Consider the following 18,949-nt stretch of genomic DNA (forward strand, 5'->3'; position numbering starts at 1 on the left):
GACGCATTAGCAATGCTTACAGACCTTCTGAAACCCCCAAATCCACAGATAACCCTGGTTCAACATTTTATTTGAGGGTTGTTTTTATGGATACAAAGGAGCTTCTTTCAGTCATAATAATAATAATAATAATAATAATAATAATAATAATTTATTATTTATACTCCGCCCATCTGGCTGAGTTTCCCCAGCCACTCTGGGCGGCTCCCAATCAAGTATTAAAAACAATACAACGTTAAATATTAAAAACTTCCCTAAGCCTGGGTTTTTCCAAAACCTTCAGAATCTCAAGTGCAAAATGTTTTTACCCCATTTCCCTAGCACCAACTGAGTCCCCTCAACCTTCCCACACTCAAGACAGGAACACACCATGTACGTTTCCCCATCTGGTGCCTTAAGTGTATTCCCCCATCACCTCTAACCAGCTCCTTTGCCTCTTCAGAAACGTTCTTCCAGGCCTCGCCCTCCAGGGAGAATTGTCCCTCCTTGATCTTGTGCATGATCTCGGCTGCATGGCTCGCTGCGCTCCCTTCCTGACTGCTGTGGAAGGGGACTTGCCCAGAGAGCATGGTATACTGGAAGAGAGAGGGCGGGAGAAGAGAACAACAGAAAGGACAATGGTTTTCAAAATAAGTACAATTAAAAGCAATACAACTACAAACAGAAACACAGTGAGGAGTAAACTCAATTACCAGAAAACATAACTCATTAAAGCTGCATTAAAAAAAGGTAAAGGTAAAGGACCCCTGATAGTTTAGTCCAGTCGCGAACGACTCTGGGGTTGCGGCGCTCATCTTGCTTTACTGGCCGAGGGAGCCGACATTTGTCTGCAGACAGTTTTTCCAGGTCATGTGGCCAACATGACTATGCCGCTTCTGGCGAAACCAGAGTAGCGCACGGAAACGCCGTTTACCTTCCCGCTGGAGCGGTACCTATTTATCTACTTGCACTTTGATGTGCATACCTGAACTTAAATAAGCACCAGGTTGGCTATTGGCAGGGCTTTCTTCAGCTGGAACTCACCGAAACTCAGTTCTGGCACGTCTCAGATGGGCCCCATTGACATTATAAGAGAACAAGGTAAACGCTCAGGGTAATTTCTGGCACCTCTTTTTCTAGAAAAATGGCACTGGCTATCAGGCTGCAAGACATCCATCTCTTTGTGAGGGCTATTATGTATAAATCCTTTCCTCAAGGATACATGTGAAGTCGCAAGGCACAATAAGAGTTTTCTATTTACAGAGCTGATAAAGGGAAGCCATACTTTCTCGAATTACCGCATTTTTCACTCTATAAGATGCACCAGACCACAAAACACACCTAGTTATTGGAGGAGGAAAACAAGAAAAAAAATATTCTGAATCTCAGAAGCCAGAACAGCAAGAGGGATCGCTCCGCAGGAAAAGCAGCAATCCCTCTTGCTGTTCTGGCTTCTGGGATAGCTGCGCAGCCTGCATTCGCTCCATAAGACGCAAACACATTTCCCCTTACTTTTTAGGAGGGAAAAAGTGAGTCTTATAGAGCAAAAAATACGGTAGTCTTTCTTGACCAAGTCCCTACACACCCTGCTGCGTCCTCTCCCTCGCTCCCTCTCTCCCCCCCCCTGTTTTTTAATTGTAAACTGTAATTGTCAGCTGCCTTAGGGATAGGGAGGGATCAAAATAATACAGAAAATCAGTAACTACAAGTAACAGAAAGAAAGGGAATCTGAGTTTGTTAAGAGTACAATGAAGCAAGTTACTAGCTCTCATGCATTGCTGAAGGAAGCACCGGAAATTGGTCAAGAAGTACTCAAAAAGGTGAAGGTGGGGCTGGATTTGGAGGGAGGTCCTGGCACTGCTAATCAGGAATGGGATGCAGGGTTTGGGGTGGGATGGAATGAGGGCGCGGGGAAGGAGAGAAGGAGACAGGATTGTTGTGTGGCAGGGGGCAGTGAAATCCGCAAAAGAAGTTTCTGCACACTCATTTTAAGTTGTGCCCTACCCTGCAATCTAGGATGATTTAAGGCAAAATATAGATGCTTTATTAAATATGTAAAGAGGCAGCAACACTGCTCATGAAAGGGGAGAAACCTGAAGAAGAGAAAGGAATGGAGGAGCTTGTGTTGTGGCCTGGATGGCGCCCCCCCCCCCGGGTAACCACAGCCCTCAGGCCAGTCCCACTGACCTCTCTTCATTTGCACCGCGTCTCCACCTACCAAGATAACCCCCAAGCTCCAGAGGTCGCAGGACTCATCATAGCCCCCATCCTGCAAGAGTTCAGGTGCGGCATACTGCAGGGTGAAGCAGGGCGTCTGCATGGGCTGCGAGTTCTGGGGGCGCAGGCGGGCAAAGCCGAAGTCAATCACCTTCACGGGAGCTCCTTCCGACTCGTCCGCGTACAGGATATTCTAAGAGGGGTCACACCAAGAACAACAGCCAGCCTGAGTCATCTCTCTCTTTTTTAAGGGTGGCAATCAACAGCCATGCCTAGACAGAGATCTTCTCAGAAGAGCACCCTCCCCATCCCTGCAGCAAACCATAGGTCCCATGCGCCAGCTCTTGTGAGTTCTCTGGTAGCCTCTGAGCTCTCGTTTGTGACCAGCCAGGCATGTGCCAGCTGTACCCAGAGCCTTTTAGGGCCAGTGGTCACACCTGGAATTTTAAGGGAGTTCCGTGGGCACCAGTCAAAAAATGGCTGCAGTGGGGGCGTGGCACGACACGTCTAAAAGAGCAGGAAAAGAGCCAGCACCACAAAATGGTGTGGACATCCCTTCCCCACCCCCAGGGAAAAAAGGACACTTTCATGTTTGCTGTGCACTAGCAAGAAATCCAGCTTTTAACAGTGTGGCAGCTATGTTCTGGAATGCTCTGCCTATTTGTACTGTTTTCAACACCTGATGAAAATGCTTTTGTCTGGGTGGCCCAATCCAGACATGCAATTTTATAATGTACACTACTTAAACTATAGATTAGGAGTTGTACCCAGCTAACTCCTCTCACAAGTAGACCTGCTGATGGCAAGGAGTCTGTTCTGAGTAGGAGTCAGGTGGATCCAACCCTTTATTTATAATGCTATTATTGTATATCCAGTTGTTTTTAAACTCAGTGTAAATATCTTATACTATTTTATGTAAACCGCTGAGAGATTTATGTATTTATTTGGTCTATAAATGTTGCTAAATCAATAAAAACTTCTTGTGGTCTTCACCAAGCCTTGCTTGCCGCTGAGTCCCAGAGAACTTAGGGGGAAAGTGTGTTAGTGTGTGTGTGTGTGTGTTTGTGTTTGTGTAAGAGAGAGTTTGCTTTGCTGTTGCGCTGTCATTTTCCAGGAGGCATCGGCAACCTCTTGTTGCCTGTTCTCTATCATGGAGGCTGTGGGCGTCCTGTCACCCCTCCCTCCCTCCCTCCCTCCCCACCAGCTCCCCACCCTGCTCTCCCCCGGTACCTCCGGCTTGAGGTCGCGGTGCACTACCCCGGCGTCGTGCATGAAGCTGATGGCAGAGACAAGGCTGCGCATGATCTGGCTGGCTTCCGACTCGCTAAAGTGCTGCTTCTTCTTGATTCGATCAAGGAGCTCCCCACCCCGGAGCAATTCCATCACCAGGTACGTGTGGTACTGTAGGGAAGGAATGTGCCAAGAAAGAGAAAAGAGCAGCTCAATCCAGGAAGTTCCAGGACACGGGTTGGTACTTAAGCCCAGAGAACTACTTGGGAATAGGGGTGTGTGTCGCATCTGGCTCTGTGATTGGCAGGCAGCTTGCAGTGTCTGGATTGGCCAGCATGGGTTGAAGTTCTAGGAGTCTGGCCTTCTTTCTCTTCCTTGCCCAGCCAGTAGAGCAGAGTAGTCTCTTCAGCCCTCTCTACAGGGAGGGCAGAGAGAGCCTGGCGTGGAAAATTCACAGGAGCATTACCTGGTCAGTATGGACGTCATGCAACTTGACGATGTTTGGGTGGGCTTCGCAGATCTGCAAGGCAGCCACTTCGCGCTGTGTGTTCACTTCCATCCTGGATTAGGGGTTGGGGTACAAAATGGGATTGCTTTTTTATTTCAACATCATACAAAGCAGCCATCAGACACATGGAAATACACTGCTACTTCATCTTTACTGTCCGGCAGAGAGAGCTGAAGAAGGAGCCAATGGCCAGGACCTATAAATCAAATCTCCAATCCATTAGGAACATAAGAAGCGTCTGCTTGCTGGACCAGGCCAACATCCTGATCTCACATTGGCCAACCAGAGGCCTGTGGGAAAACTGCAAGCTGGACATGAGCACTACAGAAACTCTACCCTCCTGTAGTTCCCAGCTACTGGTACTTTTTTAAAAAACAGATTTTGTTAAAGTTTTAAAAAAGATATACAGTGGTACCTCGGGTTACAGATGCTTCAGGTTACAGACTCCGCTAACCCAGAAATAGTACATCAGGTTAAGAACTTTGCTTCAGGATGAGAACAGAAATCGTGCAGCAGCAGCAGCAGGAGGCCCCATTAGCTAAAGTGGTGCTTCAGGTGAAGAACAGTTTCAGGTTAAGAACAGACCTCCGGAACGAATTAAGTACTTAACCTGAGGTACCACTGTACACAAATTAAGATCAACTACAAAGTAACTTTTTATAATACAAAAGGATTTTAAAAAACTAACCCAAATAAAAACAAAAACAAAGAGAAAGAAAGAAAGAAGGAAGATGGGAGGAAGGAAGGAAAGAAGGAGAAAAAGAAAAGAGAGAAAAAGAATACTAACTGGCATTCCGAAGCATCACTGCCTCTGACAGTGGGTGTAAAACACAAGCCATCAGGACTAGAAGCCACTAACATTCAGAAAGCAATTAAGGCTCTGCTGGATCAGAACGAAAGGCCCAAGGAGTCTGGCATCATGCTTCCTTCTTGGAAGCCTAACAAGCAGGACATGATCATCAGAGCACCCTTCTCCTGCTTCTGGCAAGTGAGATTCAGAGGTAGACTGCTTCTGAACCTGGGGGTTCTATTCAGCCTTAGTCAGTGATGGAACTCTGTTCTTCCTCCTCTGCCATGGATGTGACCAACACACTTTTAAAGCCACCTTAAGTTCTCAGAGTCACAGCCCCAAAACTTGTGGCAGTGAATTCCCTTGAACTGTATGGCGTAAAGCAGGTGTGGAGGAACCTTTGGCCCTCCTGGTGTTGCAGCAGCGCCATTCTGATGTTCTTATTGAAAAAGATAATGTCCATTTTGACACTGTTCAATGTCAAAATGCCCTGCGAGTTTCTGCGCAGAAGAATTCATTCGGGAGGGGGAAGGAGTGTGCATAGCTGTGAAGAGGACCAAATACCTTTTGCTGATTATCTTGACGGCGAATTCTGCCCCGTTCTGGCGCTGCCGGCAGCGGCGGCACAAGGAGAAGCTGCCCTCACCCAGCGGCGTCTCTTTCAAGTCCATCTCATACTTTTGGAAGAACGAAGAATCCTGGACAGAGGAGGAGGAGCTTTAGAGCAGAACCCACAAAGAAAGATCTTCTCCCAAGCACACACACACTCTGGGGTGAGGAACATTTTTGGTCCAGTGGGGTGGAGCATTACCTCCCTACATCCCCATCGGCCAACCCTGGCAGACAGGCAGGACTACCCACTTGTCAATCATCTGACACCATAGCACTATCAGGTGACTGACAGGCAGGTGGTCTCACCCCAATGTCACAAGTTCACCCAAGGCAATGGGGGAGAAATAGGATTGTCTCCATCCAGCTAAGTTCTACTCAGAGCTGACCCACAGAAATTAACAAACCAAAATTACTCATGTCAATCAACTGAGTGTAAATTTCATAAATTTAATCTGCCTACATGCTTGAGATTAAATAGCAATAATAATAATAATAATAATAATAATAATAATAATAATAATAATAATATTCTGTTACAAATACACAATAAATCTGAAAATGAAAGATTGTTTGGACTTTTAAATGGAAAATAATAATAATGATACAATGATATTGGTGATGCTAAGCAGCAGCCAGGTAGCTTTGACAAAGCCTGGATAATAAACAGTAAAGCCTTTTAGGCCACCGTTTTATTTTTTATTTTTTAAAGCATCTCTGAAAGTGGATGGAAGCCTTCCAGCATTGCCTTCCTGGGGGATACAGCTGCAGGATGAATGCCCAGGCCCACGGATGGCTGGTTCCAGAATATGGGACTATCAGGCCTTGGCACCGAGTCCATGGGGCAGCTCAGCCAGAGGGGTGGGGGGAAGAAGTGTGTTTCTCTTGGGACAGCCCTTTGCTGACACAGCCCAGCGCCCTTCCTGCTTCACCATGGGCCTCCCGGCTGAAAACAGATCATTATACAGCTGCACTGGTAGCCTCTGGAGCAGGCAATGAAGGTCTTTTGCCCAGGAGCCCACCAAAACATATCGCTGCAGGTAAGCCACTCCTGCACACCTGGCTTCTCCTCCTAGGGAGCCTTTGCCCTAGATTTGGGACTGACAGGAACTATCCACCCCCAAATGTGAAAATGTTGTGAGGGCATGTTTTGAAGTGGTTGTCTGGAAAAGCCTTGGGTGGCACCAAACTCAAGCAACTTTGGTACTGTTGTTTTCTGTCCATCAGGGCATATTGTGGGAAGGATCAGAGAATGCTTCCCTCGGCAACTGCCCGGTTCTCCCTAAGGCACTAATTTGTGGGCCAAATTTGGCCTGCCAGGCCTCCTCATGTGGCCTGTGAGGCCATTTCCTCCAAACTACATTCACCTGCTCTGTGCCTGAGGTGCGGCAGGTTTGAGAAACGGCCGGGAAACATGTTAATCCCTGCAATGACCCTGTGAGGTAGGTTCAGAGGCTGTGACTGACTCCAAGGTCACTCAATGAGCTTCATGACCGAGTGGGGATTTGAACCCTGATCTCCCAGGTCCTAGTCCAACACTCTAACCATTACGCCACACTTGCTTTCTAGAGTACTTCTGCTATGGGGCAGCGGTATAAATGAAGTAGGTAAATAAATATGGGGAAAGCAAAATGAGAAGGATCTGAAATATTTTCCTAGAAGCTTGAATTAGCTTTATTCTGGATTGTTTCCTTTGAGATTTTTTCTTTAAAATATAAAGTGGTATAAAAATGAAATTGACAACAACAACAACAACAATGAAGCTGAACTCCCTACATATCAGCTGATGATTGGGGAGTTCAATCCTGCTTGGTCATTATTCTATCCCTGTGGGCCAACTTTGACCGGAACCAGATGTCAGGGACTGGCAGGGCAAAGAGGAGTGGTGGGAGGTACCAGCTGTGGAACTCTCAAAGGAAAACCCAGAGGAGGAAGGCTCAGAGCCAGGGGATTGGTGGAGGGACACAGAGGAGCGGTCAGAGGGAGAAGATTGGTGAGAGGACGAAGCTGGAGGGGCAACAGGGGTTAGTGAGCAAGAAGAACCTGTGACAGGGAGCAGTTCAGACTCCAAGACTGAAGCAGAGGAGGGGGCTCAAGAGACGGCAGAAGAATCCAGGAAGTCTCCCCCTCCTGCTGCAAGAAGCTCCCCTCCCCCCAGACTCCAAGAACACACAGAGTAACGAAAAGAGCAAGTGTGCAGAGGAAGTTTGAGACTGCTTGGGGAACATTCAGGAGAGGAAGAGCCTTAAGGGTAGTAGGAGGCGTGGACCTTCAGTCCTGGCAACTGCTACATAGGGGCAAGACCTACTGGGAAGGGCTGCTGAGGCCACAAGGCTGAGTTGTATTTCATTTCCTTGAATAAAGAGTTAATGTCACAGGCACCAGAAATTTGTTTCCCTTCTTGCTGACCTGCGTCTGACTCCACCCACCTGCCAATCACCTGATGGTGGTTCCCCCACCTGTCAAAGTTGGGCTGCAGGGTCGGGGGGGGGGAGATCTGGCCTACTAGGTCAAAAAAGCTTCTTCAGCCTTGCCCTAAGCTCGAATGCTTTCATCACCACGGCCTCAGCAGTCTTCCCCAACCTTCTGTGGCTCCCTGCATCTCCCTCCCAAGGGCAGACGTTACCTTCATCATTGCACTGCGGGCCACAGCAGCACTTCCTGGGCGCTCTCCGTCCAGTGCCGCTCCGAGCACGTCAGCTGTCACAGCGTTGCGGTTGAAGAGGATGGAAGGAGCAATGAAGGAGTATCCCTTTAAAAACAAATCCGTGCAGAGGTTGGGAGTCAGCAGGGTCCTCCAGAGTGCTTTACCCTAGGTACATGCATCTTTATGCACATTCCTTGGGCTGGGGAACTGCACTACGGAATTCAGAGATGTGCAAACACTAAAGGATGGCCGTGTTACGGTTCGCGTATTGTTTTGGACAAGAGCACATTTGATTACTTTGCCTTTCGATGCAAACTGCATGGCGTATCTCCCCAATCCCTAATCTGGAAGGGCTTTCAGCCTGCGGTTCCGTGTCAGGCCATGCAGGAGGTCCAAAGTTCAAGTCTCTTTGCATGTCATTGTAAGTCAGAGTACAGCACAGCATCTCGTCTGATCCCAGGACTAAGGTTAAGGTATCTCTTAAACCGTGACCTGCAGCCATAGGACATGCCATGGCTACACACTGTGGTTAAGGAGAAGATAACCACGATCCTGCGTTCAGAGAACATGCTAAATTACTGTATTTTCCCGTCTATAAGATGCCCCCATGTATAAGACGCCTCCTATTTGTGGGGACTCAGATTTAAGAAAATGGGGGAGATATAACTGTGTCTAAGACGCCCCCCTAATTTTTCACATTATTTTTTAGGGGAAAAACCTAGTCTTATACACGGAAAAATACGGTAATATTTGGCTTAGCACTGACCTAAAAAGCTGATAGAGGAGTAAAACAGCTGCCATCTCCTCTCCTTGGGTTTGTGCTAAACCACGGTTTGGCTTAACGTGACATGTGTATGCAGCAGATTTATAGTTAGCTATGAGCTACATAGACCAATGGTTTGACTCAGCAGGTGGCAGCTTCCTATGTTCCCGCAGAATATTTGCACATTTGGTTCTAGGCGACTGCAAATTAGAGAAGGAAAATGAGGAAGCTCAAGACTGCAGCTGAAAAAACGAGCAGCCGGGAGAAACCTGGAGGGTTGTAAAAAACAAAACAAAAAAACCCCAACAAGGGGGGGGGGACAGAAAAGCACTTTCATTCTAACGATGTGCTCCACATAATGAGGAAGTGTGTGCAAGATACTTCCTGAAAATTATCAGATTAGGAAAAAGAGCTGCATTTGAGCTGGGGAACGAGTCTCATCTGCAGCAGGCCTCAAACGACATAAACATTTTTGAAAATGAATGCAGGGCTCTGGTAACATTGTAATCAGTTGTTAGCTGGGCAACTGATCAATTATACCTGCATATATAATTGGGGGAGGAATTCTAAAAGCAAATGAGCATACTTTCGTTGCCAGATTTTGCATGCCTATATCACTGCAGGCCTTGCCTTAGAACAGACATCCCCCTTTCTCACACAGGAAGAAATGACGCTTTTGCCATCAAAAAAACTTTTTTTAAAAAAGGTTTCTAATTTATTTGTCTTTGTAAAATGGTGGGGGGCAGGAACCACAAGCCTGGAAGGCCTGTCCGAAACCCCAGAAAGGTTCCTACTTAATATAATCCTGTAATTCAAAAATCAATGTCTTGTCTCTTCCTGAGAGAATGGCCAGAGCTCAATGGCAGAGCATCTGCTTTTGCAAGCAGTAGGTCGCAGGTTCAATCCTCAGCATTTCCAAGTAGGGCTGAGAATGCCCCCATCTGAAATCCCGGAGAGCTGCTGCCAGCCAGAGTAGACAGTACTGAGTTAGATGGACCAATGATCTCCTATGTTCCTAGTACAATGTTTGCCCTGGCCTGCAAACTTGGAACGGAGTTGCTATCCTGAACCGCACCTTGAATGGCCAGTGATGCTGAGCTATAGCAATCATCTGAAGCTTGTAGCCATCTTAGGGCTGCACTAGCTTCACGTCTACCCTGAGGGAGAGAGGAGATGAGGGAAGACAGGTTGCCATCACCTTGTGAAGTAGATGCTCCAGCCAATGCAAAGGATGATCTGAGCTGTAATCTAACATCTGGAGGGGCCTCAGGTCCCCCTGCCCTGCTTTAAAGCCAGGGAGGTTAGGCAGAAAGTGGTATCTCGGGTTACATATGCTTCAGGTTACAGACTCCGCTAACCCAGAAAAATTACCTAGGGTTAAGGACTTTGCTTCAGGATGAGAACAGAAATTGTGCTCCGGCGGCGCGGCGGAAGCGGGAAGCCCCATTAGCTAAAGTGGTGCTTCAGGTTAAGAACAGTTTCAGGTTAAGAACGGACCTCCAGAACGAATTAAGTACTTAACCCGAGGTAGCACTGTATTAGTGCATATAATCTGACACATTCCTATCTTCACTTTTCAGGGACTTCTCTCTGATCACTCTCTCCAGAGTATATCTCCCCTCAGTCCTCTTCCCCCCTCCCACTCCCCCCAAAAGCATGTTAAATGTGCTATGATTTCCCTCACAGGGAAACGCCCCCCCCCCCCGGTCTGCAATTCTGTCATCTTGTCTCACCTGCACCTTTCCCACCTTTTCAATAGCCTTTTGGAAACAGGTGCCAGGAATTTTTACCCAGCATGGCGACAACTGCAAGCCACACTACAGGTTGAGATCCGCCCCCTTTGGCACTCACATGGAAGAAACGTTCGAGGCTGGGAGGAGTCCCAGCGGGGGAGTAGATGGGCTCCAAGCTGGTGAATTCCTCGGCAAAGTTTCGCACGTCTAGCTCACTGCGGATGAGGGGTTTGAAGGGGGGCTTCACTGTGCGCGCCGCTAGCTCTGTCCAGTCCAAACCCTGGGGGAAGAGGATGGCAGGTGAAGGAGATGGTGAACATTGTGGACACAGGCTGCCGTGACTTTCCCCCATGGAATCCTGGGAGTTTCAGTTGTTGTTGGTTTTTTTAAGCAGGGCTCTGGGCTCTTGTGGGACACGGGTGGCGCTGTGGGTTAAACCACAGAGTATAGGACTTGCCGATCAGAAGGTCGGCGGTTCGAATCCCTGCAATGGGGTGAGCTCCCCTTGCTCGGTCCCTGCTCCTGCCAACCTAGCAGTTCGAAAGCATGTCAAAGTGCAAGTAGATAAACAGGTACCGCTCCGGTGGGAAGGTGAACAGCGTTTCCGTGCGCTGCTCTGGTTCGCCAGAAGTGGCTTAGTCATGCTGGCCACATGATCCGGAAGATGTACGCCGGCTCCCTCGGCCAATAAAGCGAGATGAGCGCTGCAACCCCAGAGTCGGCCACGACTGGACCTAATGGTCAGGGGTCCCTTTACCTTTACCTTTACATGTTATATATTTAAGCAATGCTTATGCTCCTTCAAATATTGTAAGTGACTCGGATGTGGGGGAGAGAAGGAGCTGGGGAATGGTGATAAGGCTGGCTCAGAAGGTGCACTTTGCAACTCGGGTGCAGGACCTCACCTTGAAAAAGGGGTGCTCTTTGATCTCCTGTGCTCCAGTGGGCCCTGAGCCCAGGCGCTTCTTGGGCTCCTTGCACAACAGCTTTTGGAGCAGGTCGCGAGCCACGGGGCCAATGAGCGACGGGAATGGAGGGTTGCATTTCAGGATCCGCCTAGAAACCAAGAATAGATTCATCGTCAGGGAAAGTCTTGCCCTAAATCCATCAAGACACACACACACACACACACACACACACACACACACACACAGTCTTACTTCACCTTTCTCTTACAAATAAATTCATGGAGGATAAGGCTACCCATGCCTATCAGCCATGATGGCCAGAGGCTCCCTTCAGGTTCAGAGCCGGGAGGACAGTGAAAGCGAGAGGTAATCACAGGACAAACAATGAGATTGGGCAATTGCCTTCCTGTCCCGCTTGTGGGCTTCCCAGCCACATCTGGCTGGCCACTGGGGAAGCAGGAGGCTGGGCTAGATGGAATTTTGATCAGAATATCACCATCATCAGTTAAATTTCTATACCGTCCTTTGTCTGAGGATCACAGGGCAGTTGACAATATAAAAAAGCAATACATACTATAAAGGTAAAGGTAAAGGTACCCCTGCCCGAACGGGCCAGTCTTGACAGACTCTGGGGTTTGTGCGCCCATCTCACATCTATAGGCCGGGGGCCAGCGCTGTCCGGAGACACTTCCGGGTCACGTGGCCAGTGTGACGAAGCTGCTCTGGCGAGCCAGCACCAGCGCAGCACACGGAACGCCGTTTACCTTCCCGCTGGTAAGCGGTACCTATTTATCTACTTGCACCCGGGGGTGCTTTCGAACTGCTAGGTTGGCAGGCGCTGGGACCGAGCAGCGGGAGCGCACCCCGCCGCGGGGATTCGAACCGCCAACCTTTCGATCGGCAAGCCCTAGGCGCTGAGGCTTTTACCCACAGCGCCACCCGCGTCCCTAATACATACTATAGTAACACTCAAAAAGAGTCGTCCCCACAACACGATCCAGCAGGACTGTTATTAAGATTTTTATGTCTTGTTCTCTTTAGCTAGGGCTAGCCAATGAGGTGCCGCCCAGATGCTACTGAACTCCAACTCCCATCTACCCCAGCAAACGTAGCCATTAGTCAGGGATGATGTGAGTTGTAGTTGATGGAGGGTGCCATATTGGTGACCTCTGTTTTAGCCCTTGACCCACCAATTAGCTCCTGCCACTCTTGGTAAGCCCCATCCAATCACAGTCCAGGCACTGCTACTCATGTCAACCCCCTCCTTTTGCCCTATCAACTTTGGCGTCTCCCACTAAATCTTTTCCTGCTACCCATCAGCTTCTGCCTGTGTCTGCTCTCTCACAATATCTATCAACTCACACTTCTGACGCTAATCCATTACCCATCAGCCCAGGCAAACTCCCCTCTGTTACCCAGCAGCCCTGGCAGTTCACACCAATCATTTGCACGTTACCCAGCAGCCCTTGTTTCTCCAGTAGAGTCAGTCCATCCTGCCCCCCAAGACCCTGTTTTCCTTAATCAGCCCCAAATCCCACGCCCGCCTCACCTGGACACCTCGGCCTGCGAGTTCTTTTCCCCCTCCAGCGTGAAGGGTGAGGCACCTGTTAGCAGCTCAAACATCAGGATGCCCAAACTCCACCAGTCCACAGACTACAAGAAAGGAGCAAAAAGCATATGGGGTAACAACACGGGGTGGCAGCAGCAACAACACATATCCTTTCCCCCCCTTCCCTTCCTATTGAACACGTCAAGGTTTCATTGTCCTTTTACCTCTAAGGTCACGTCTACACCATGCATCACTATCCCTGGAAACTGTACAGTGGTACCTCGGGTTAAGTACTTAATTCCGGAGGTCTGTTCTTAACCTGAAACTGTTCTTAACCTGAAGCACCACTTTAGCTAATGGGGCCTCCTGCTGCTGCCGCGCCACCAGAGCACGATTTCTGTTCTCATCCTGAAGCAAAGTTCTTAACCTGAAGCAATATTTCTGGGTTAGCGGAGTCTGTAACCTGAAGTGTATGTAACCTGAAGCGTATGTAACTTGAGGTACCAATGTATTGTGAATGGTGCTGGGAGTTGTAGTTCTGTGACAAGACACAGTTCCCAGGATTCTTTGGGGGAAGCCATGACTGTGAAAGCGGTACAAGTTTGCTTCAAAGGTACAGGGTAGATGTACCCTAAGAAACAATCCCAATACCCAACCCCTAGATTTGTCAATTAAGCCACATGGGTCAAGCCAGTAAAACAATGTTCTATATCAGGGATGGGGGAAATCTGTTGGAGGTGTTGGACTCCTCCCATCAACCCCTTTCAGCACAGTGAAGGATGATGGGAGTTGTAGTTCAATGACATCTGCTAGGCTGCAGGTTCTCCATCCGTGCTCTGCATTAAAGTGGCATGAGTACAATATAAGTTTGCATTGTAAATCCATGGAGATAAATGGGCATTTGGAGAGGGCACTACTGTCCATACAGGTGATTTTTGGCTTTTCCTATGAGGTGGATACCCTAGCGGATTACAGCAGCTGACTGCACTGCCCACAGCTAACAAGTTCAAATACTTTATGCCCTTTAATTCTTTGTTTAATTCCTTCTTGCCTCTAAAATGATCTTTCTGAACAGTTTGCCCAGGAAACTTGAGTAAGGTGGGCATAGCAGTTGGGAGAGATGAGTGGCTGTCCATTGGTAGGATTCTTAAGAGTCAGATACCCCCATTCTTGACTTTATTTCTGTGCTGCCTTTTATCAAGGCATGCTTGTCTCGAATTGGGGCCTCTGGAATGGAGGAGGCGTTTCCAGCAGCTGAGAGCGCCTATGCTGGATAAGGACTTCGGCTGCAAAGCCAGCAGCTGCAAGTTTTAAAATCCCTTGCATGGTACTTTTGCTCTGTAAACCTGCTGGCGTCCAATACTTAGACATAGGAATTGAATGCTGTCCAGCAAGCCTCTATCTTCCCCTACCCACACCCCTAATGCGTTGTTGTTTTTTAAACTTAAATATGGACAAAGCATATACAGTGGTACCTCGGGTTAAGTACTTAATTCGTTCCGGAGGTCGGTTCTTAACCTGAAACTGTTCTTAACCTGAAGCACCACTTTAGCTAATGGGGCCTCTTGCTGTTGCCACACCACCAGAGCACAATTTCTGTTCTCATCCTGAAGCAAAGTTCTTAACCTGAAGCAATATTTCTGGGTTAGCGGAGTCTGTAACCTGAAGCATATGTAACCTGAAGCATATGTAACCTGAGGTACCACTATAAATCACTTACATGACCTGCTTATTTGTCAACTGTTATTTTATCAAATCTTTAATGGCAAACAAATAAACATTCACATTCAAATAAACACACACAAATGTGTGTGTGTGTGTGTGTGTGTGTGTGTGTGTACAGATCTGCAGACGCTCCAAATCCCAAGCAGTCAAAAGAGAAATTAGATTAAAATTAAAATTAAGACAACCTGTTGGGCCTTGAACTCCCACCTGTTGGCTCCCCAGCCCACCTCTCTTCCTCACTGGGCTATTCCAACGGATTAGCAAAGACCTGCAGAAGTCATTCTTGAGGCTCAAGTTTCAAGCAGCCTTTTTGAACAAAAAGACAGATGCACCCAATCTTACAAGTAGGATGTGGACCCATAATAACAGACTCTATAGGGCAATGGCTTTGCCTGCGGGACTAAGGGCACTTACAAAACGCATCCTGGACAAAGGTCCTAGAAGCTACAACCCCAAGCTGACTCCACAACAGGGGTGGGAATTCTCCAGCCTGGGGGTGAATCTTGGTCTGCTAGGAGATTCAGTTTGGCTTGTAAGGCGACTTTCTCAAAACCATGACCCCCTCTGGGTGGGGTTCAATCCTGCTGGTCGCTGCTTCATGAGTGTATTCCCATGGCAAGTGCATTGGCAAAGCAGATCCCCGCAGATAGGATTAAACTGGAGCTGCTTTGTCAGTTTGTTTCCTGTGGGGAACGTGAAGGCAAAGCAGACCCCTCCCCCCACATGGGTCAACTTTGACAGGTGGGTGAGGCCACCAGTCACCTAGCGGCAGATGTGTGGCAGTTGGGTGGCTCTGTTCACCTGCTGAAGTTGGCCCACAGGGGTAAATATCTGGCCCGCTAGGTCAGAACAGCTCCCCACTCCTGCTTCAACAGAAAGAAGAGAGAGTGAGTTTAAGCTGTCCAAGGGATTTGAACTCTCAACAGCTGGCTCTTGAAGGCAACAACTGTTGGGAAATGTGCATCAGAAAGTCATTCTTAAAAGTTTCCATTCTGGGTGGCCTCGGTGCAAAAAAAGAAAAACAGAAATGAAAGTCACCTGTTGGGACTTGAACTTTTCAGAAATGGCCTAAAGCAGCTGCTGAACAGTAGGTCTTGCGTGGTCTAGGGCAGAGGTGGGGAACCTCCCCCCCCCCGCAATGTTGTGGGTCTTCAGTTCCCATCAGCCCCCCTCCCCCCAATTCAGGGGCTCCAGGAAAAATAAGATTTTCCAAGTTAAGAGATGAAGTCAACAAAGAGGGGATTTGGACGTGTAACTGTTTGGTTCTACAGTCAGCTTACTTTGCCAAGAGGGCTCAGAGCCAACTTTTAAAGGGATACGAGTGTCTCCCTAGAATACCACTGGAGAATCTAGAGTCTGCAGTTTCCAAACAAAAACGAAAATGCAGCCAAGCACAAACAGAACTTCTTGTTCTTACTTTTGGGGTAAGCCACTCTTGGGAACTGGCTGAAGGCTTTGCATAGAAGGGCTTCCTTGACCAGAAAGAAACATTAAATAGGGCTTCAAACTCACGGGGGGGGGGGGGTTAGGGACCTAGCCCCTGAACTACAATTTTCATCAAGAAGGCTCATTGTAGGTTTTCTATGTGGCCTCTGCAGTACAAAAGACTGAACAAAATGAAGAACAAGGAGGATTTGAACTCACAACTGCTTGCTTTGTAAGCCGCTGGTGCCTAGCTTGGAGCTAGCAGAAGCAAGCAAGAAAGCAACCACGGATTGCAAGAATTGGAGAGGAAATGAAACATGCCAGTTTCCACGCCTTGCTGGGAGGGACTACTAGGATTGCTAAATTGGGAGCCGGGGTGGGTGGGAGGAAGGAACGGGTTAAAGCTAATTCCTTAAAGGCATGACCAAACTGTACACTTTGGTGGTATTTGCCCCCCCTTACAGACCAATATGGCTGTCTTATTTTTTGTTTAGGTTGAGACTCTCCAATTTCCAAATTGCAAACAGCATACAAATAATTAAAATTTCTGCCATGAAGCCCCGTCATTACCAGAACCCTGTCTTTCTTAAACTAACCCCACTCCTTTTGCAACTTGCCCGCCTTTCTTTCTTTCTTTCTTTCTTTCTTTCTTTCTTTCTTTCTTTCTTTCTTTCTTTCTTTCTTTCTATCTTGTGTGCATATACTGCTTAATTACTATATGGTACAACTTCCACAGCAATTTCTGTCTGACATGCTGTTTACAAATGAAGCTCTGGTCAGTTGGTTCTATGTACTTAGCTTGTTAAATTTCCCTTGGAAAAATAAGGGCCACCCTCCTCCTAATGCAGGTGTGGGGAAACCTCTGGCCCTCCAGATGTTGCTGAGCTACAACTCCCATCACCTTGAGCCATTAGCTATGCTTGCTGGAACTGATGGGAACTGTAGTTCAGCAACATTCGGAGGACCAGAGGTTGCCCACACATATTTTCATGCAAAGTCTTTTGTATTCGTTTCTGGATTTCCTTGCAAATAATGATCTGTTCCCTGACCTGCCAGAGTCTGCAAGGCTTTGCTCAGAACCCAACTATCCTGGTTCCATCCTAATCTGCCAGATTTGCCTTGCCCAACCCATAATTCAGTGGGTTCCACACTGGCTCTGCCCTTGACCTCTTGGATTCCACCCTATCTCTGTTCTTAATCAGCCTGTGGATGAGTGAGGTGGGTGTAACCGTATTTTTGAGATATGAAATCAGCCGCTTTCCTTTTCTTTGCCTGCTGGATTTGCACTGTCAGAATGATTGCCCCAGCTTCCAACCCCTCCCCCATCTACGCCACACAACTCACCTTGCCGTGTCCGCTTTTGCTTCGGACAATCTCTGGGGCCATGTATTCAATGGTGCCACAAAAGGAGAAGGTCCGTTCTTTCTGTAGTGGTGGAGAGTGGACGACAAGAGAGAGAGAGAGAAAGGTACAGAGAGTCAGAGGGAAGGGGAACACTGAACATATCCAACTCCAAATCTACCCTTCTTGGGTCTCCCAATTTTTAAGGCTAGGTACTGCTGCTGTGCTTTTAGCACAACTATTATGAGCAGGTGACAAGGCTGATCTCTCCACCGTGAAAGCTTCACCTGCCAATGTTGGAAAAGCACACAGCTGTTAAAGCCATAAGAGCAGGGCTGTTTTCTGTTTTCCTGGTCAGTTGGCAATGTGATCCATCTCAGAGGGCTGAGTTTATATGAACAGGAGATTATGCGGCACCAAAGAAAATAGGGATGCGCTTGCGTCAACTCTCAAGGATCACTTTATGAGCCCATCTTTTCACCTACATACACACCCCAATATACACTGTTGAAGGCTCTTCATTCCTAGGCTGTATGCTGTCTTTAGCTGTGCACACACCATACATTTAAAGGATATTTAAAGCACATGGCTTCCTCCAAAGAATCGTGGGAAATGTAGTTTTCAAGGGAGATTGTAGTTCTGTGCAGGACAAGTTACAGTCCCCAGGATTATTTGGGAGAAAGGCAGGCGCTTTAAACATATGGTGTGTACGCAGCCTTCATTTACTCTGCAGTAGCACTGACCCAAAAGCCAAGAGGCAGGTGCTTCTTTTTTCCGATAAAGATTCAAAAACACAACTGTCCTCTGCAATGGTATCAACAGTTCCAAATATAGCTTGGCAGCTGCAGTGTGTGAAATGGGCAGGCTGTGCACACCATGGTGCCTTAGGCTCCATGCACGTGTGCCGACCTACATGTGAGCCAGAGACAAAAGGAATCCATCTCCTTTCCCATCAACCCACCCTCTGCACACACACACACACACACACACACACACACACACACACTCAGAGGTTTGATTTCTGTGATGCTGGGGAGGGAGCTGGACCCTGAGGAATGACAACACGAGCAGCTCATTGCTCCCACAATTCTAACACACCAGGAATAGGGGCAAGAAAGCAAGGCTGTCCGCAGTAAGTCAGGGAGGTGTACACACCATACATTGAAAACACACAACCCCCCCCTTGAATTCTGGGAACTGTAGTTTCATAAACTGCTAGGAACTGCAGCTCTCTGGGTGTGTGTGGGTAAGCTACAGTTCCCAGGAGTCTTTGGGGAAAGCCATGCTTTCTTGCTTTAATAAATAGACCGTATCTACTGCTTTGATTGCAAGAAAACCTCCAATGTGCTTTAAATGTATGGTGAATATGCAGCTGTATGGTTCTAACCTCACATTGGAGGTTGAGAGGTGTGTGTGTGTGTGTGTGTATGAGTGGATGCTCACGCAGGTTAAATAATTTGTGCATATTCTGCTATGTAAATTTACTTTTATTAAAATGTTTTTGTTTAGTCCCCCCCTTTTGCCT

At 47.8% G+C, this 18,949-nt stretch overlaps 1 protein-coding gene across 2 annotated transcripts in view; it reads right to left on the minus strand.

Annotated features, from left to right (window-relative positions):
• RPS6KA4 (ribosomal protein S6 kinase A4) overlaps positions 1–18,949 on the minus strand; it is a 36,732-nt gene that overhangs the window by 2,150 nt on the left and 15,633 nt on the right. For both annotated transcript variants that reach the window (XM_082202150.1, XM_082202151.1), the window contains exons 6-15: positions 17,428–17,508; positions 12,934–13,037; positions 11,382–11,532; positions 10,595–10,756; positions 7,960–8,085; positions 5,289–5,422; positions 3,893–3,986; positions 3,427–3,597; positions 2,198–2,389; positions 416–575 (exon numbers count right to left, since the gene is read on the minus strand). In XM_082202150.1, coding sequence (XP_082058276.1) covers positions 416–575; positions 2,198–2,389; positions 3,427–3,597; positions 3,893–3,986; positions 5,289–5,422; positions 7,960–8,085; positions 10,595–10,756; positions 11,382–11,532; positions 12,934–13,037; positions 17,428–17,508 — 1,375 coding nt within the window. The remainder of the gene's footprint in view (positions 1–415; positions 576–2,197; positions 2,390–3,426; positions 3,598–3,892; positions 3,987–5,288; positions 5,423–7,959; positions 8,086–10,594; positions 10,757–11,381; positions 11,533–12,933; positions 13,038–17,427; positions 17,509–18,949) is intronic.

Source organism: Podarcis vaucheri (assembly GCF_965113315.1).
Source record: "Podarcis vaucheri genome assembly, chromosome: 16".
Lineage (NCBI taxonomy): Eukaryota > Metazoa > Chordata > Lepidosauria > Squamata > Lacertidae > Podarcis > Podarcis vaucheri.